The sequence below is a fragment of the Kryptolebias marmoratus genome, linkage group LG20 (assembly GCF_001649575.2).
Source record: "Kryptolebias marmoratus isolate JLee-2015 linkage group LG20, ASM164957v2, whole genome shotgun sequence".
Taxonomy (NCBI): domain Eukaryota; kingdom Metazoa; phylum Chordata; class Actinopteri; order Cyprinodontiformes; family Rivulidae; genus Kryptolebias; species Kryptolebias marmoratus.
Window position 1 is genome coordinate 15,513,382 of NC_051449.1, and position 3,032 is coordinate 15,516,413.

General features: G+C 37.5%; 1 protein-coding gene across 2 annotated transcripts in view; it reads left to right on the forward strand.

The window, feature by feature from the left end:
• Window positions 1–3,032, forward strand: part of LOC108229685 (myosin-7) — a 49,300-nt gene that overhangs the window by 41,534 nt on the left and 4,734 nt on the right. Inside the window, exon 22 of one of the 2 annotated variants that reach the window (XM_037981766.1) lies at window positions 2,834–2,979. The exons of the other annotated variant lie outside the window; for it this stretch is intronic. Within the exon in view, the coding sequence (XP_037837694.1) occupies window positions 2,834–2,979 (146 nt within the window). The remainder of the gene's footprint in view (window positions 1–2,833; window positions 2,980–3,032) is intronic. 2 annotated transcript variants of the gene reach the window in all.

The window sequence follows — 3,032 nt, forward strand, 5'->3', positions numbered from 1 at the left end:
CCATTTTGCCCTGGTTCACTACGCTGGAACTGTTGATTATAACATCAACAACTGGCTGGTGAAGAACAAAGATCCTCTGAATGAGACGGTTGTTGCACTGTACCAAAAGTCTAACCTCAAGCTGTTGGGAATTCTCTTTGCAAATTATGCAGGAGCTGATTCAGGTCTGTATTTATTAAGGAATGATGATGTGTGTTTAAGAAGGATTTTAGCATCACTTCTGAGAGTTTACTGTAGTGGTTAGCTCTGTTTTCTCAAATGAAGAGGGCTCATGATTCTAATGTACTGGTTCTACTATATGTCATCACTCTTGTTTGAAAATATTAAAAATTATTTCCTTTTTTTCTTTATATTTGAAGTTTTAAGAATTTTGTTTTTAAACTTTAGCTCAGGAATCTGGTGGAAAAGCCAAAGGTGGAAAAAAGAAAGGTTCTTCTTTCCAAACTGTCTCTGCCTTGCACAGGGTAAGGGGAGTTTGTTTTAAATTATACATTATCATACATATATCTTGAATATATTTCACATGGATCCAAACATTCAATACGTTAAATATGTTTTTTTCAATAGTGCTGATAATAAAAGCTGTGATCAATTTTTAGGAGAACTTGAACAAGCTGATGACCAACTTGAGGTCAACCCACCCTCACTTTGTGCGCTGCATCATCCCCAACGAGACCAAGACTCCTGGGGCCATGGAGAACCCTCTGGTGATGCACCAGCTGCGCTGTAACGGTGTGCTGGAAGGCATCAGGATCTGCAGAAAGGGCTTCCCCAACAGGATCCTCTACGGAGATTTCAAGCAGAGGTTTGTCCTTGATGAGCAATCATATAATAAAACACAAATGGAAAGAATTAATGAACACATTCAATATACAGACAAAGTTACAGTATTTTAGATCATAATGCTATTTCTGAGGAACAACAAGAAAACTGGTGAGAAATATTGGCTCTGTTGTCAGATAATGAAAGGTATGTAAACCTGTTACAACAAAACAAAAAAGAGAAGTGTATTGTGATGATTTTCTCATCAAGGGTGTTCTGACAGAAATTGACCAAATACATTAATTTTTTTTTTAATAATTGCATGCTCCTCTAAAATTTATATCTGGTGATAATAGGTGATAATACTTTCATCCAATGACTCAGCAGACTACATCAGCATGTTCTAAATGAACTTGTTGTGCTTTTTTGCTCTAAGTTTTTATAGTTTTATGTCAGAACATAATACATGGTTTCAATGCAGCTAGTTATTATTTGAGTGCATTTTGATAGTTTTAGTTTTACATTTTGCACAATAAGAAAATAATAGCTGAAGTCATCTTTTGCCTTTTTAAGATACCGAATCTTGAACCCAAGTGCCATACCAGAGGGGCAATTCATTGATAACAAGAAAGCTTCAGAGAAGCTTTTGGGCTCATTAGATATTGACCATAACCAGTATAAACTGGGACACACCAAGGTAAGTAAATAAATGCTTCATGAAATACCTTTTTCTTACAAGAGAACAATGTAAATACTTTTGGGAAAAAAGTCAACTCCATTTCGTTCACATATATGTTGTAAACATTAGCTTCATGTCTCTGTTTGAAAAACAAAATCAGGTGTTCTTCAAAGCTGGGCTGCTGGGGCTCCTGGAGGAGATGAGAGATGATCGTTTGGCTTTAATCATAACCAGAATCCAGGCAAGATCCAGGGGTGTTCTGGCAAGAATAGAATTCCAGAAGATTGTAGAACGAAGGTACGTACAAATGTACACGTGTTAAAATAGATTCAAGAATCAGTTAATTCTGAAATCATTCCCAAAGTAGATATAAAGTGTGTGCAATGACCATGGATTACCTGAATTCAAATGACTATGAACAACATATTTAAAGAAATTGTTGCACACAGAGATTCACTACTTGTGATCCAGTGGAACATTCGTGCCTTCATGGGGGTCAAGAATTGGCCCTGGATGAAGTTGTACTTCAAAATCAAACCGCTGCTGAAATCAGCCGAGACTGAGAAGGAAATGGCCAATATGAAGGAAGAGTTTACCAAGCTGAAGGAGGCTTATGCAAAATCTGAGGCTCGTAGAAAGGAACTGGAGGAAAAAATGGTCTCTCTTCTCCAAGAGAAGAATGACCTGCAGCTCCAAGTCCAAGCTGTACGTTAAAACCATTTTTAATTTAAACACCATCTACTGTATGATATTTTAAATGTTTACAATGTTCAACTCTGTTAAAAACAGGAGCAAGATAATCTGTCTGATGCTGAAGAACGATGTGAGGGGCTGATCAAGAGCAAGATTCAGCTGGAGGCAAAAATCAAAGAGCTTACAGAAAGGCTGGAGGATGAGGAGGAAATGAACGCCGAATTGACTGGTAAAAAGAGGAAGTTGGAAGATGAGTGCTCCGAGTTAAAGAAGGATATTGATGACTTGGAGCTAACTCTGGCAAAAGTGGAAAAAGAGAAGCATGCTACTGAGAACAAGGTTCGTCAAAACCCTTAATATTTCTGTTTCTCAAAGCAGGAATACAAAGACGCAAATTTTTCCATCAAAGATCAGAGATTTTTGATTTTTTCCTGCTTATTTAACAGGTAAAAAATCTGACAGAGGAGATGGCTGCATTGGATGAAATCATTGCCAAGCTGACCAAGGAAAAGAAAGCCTTACAGGAAGCTCATCAACAAACACTGGATGACCTGCAGAGTGAGGAAGACAAAGTCAATACTCTGACCAAGGCCAAGGCCAAACTGGAGCAACAAGTGGATGATGTAAGAGTTTGTGAAATTAGGCAGACTATAAAAACCTAAATGCTTTCACCATTAAAGCATTGCTTTTATTCTCCAGCTGGAGGGGTCCTTAGAACAAGAGAAGAAAATACGTATGGATCTCGAGAGAGCAAAGCGGAAGCTTGAAGGAGACCTAAAGTTGGCCCAAGAAAGTATCATGGACCTGGAAAATGACAAACAGCAGCTTGAAGAGAGGCTGAAAAAGTAACATTTTTCACATGTCAAAGCAATAATTTTTTTTTTTTTTTTTTTTTTTT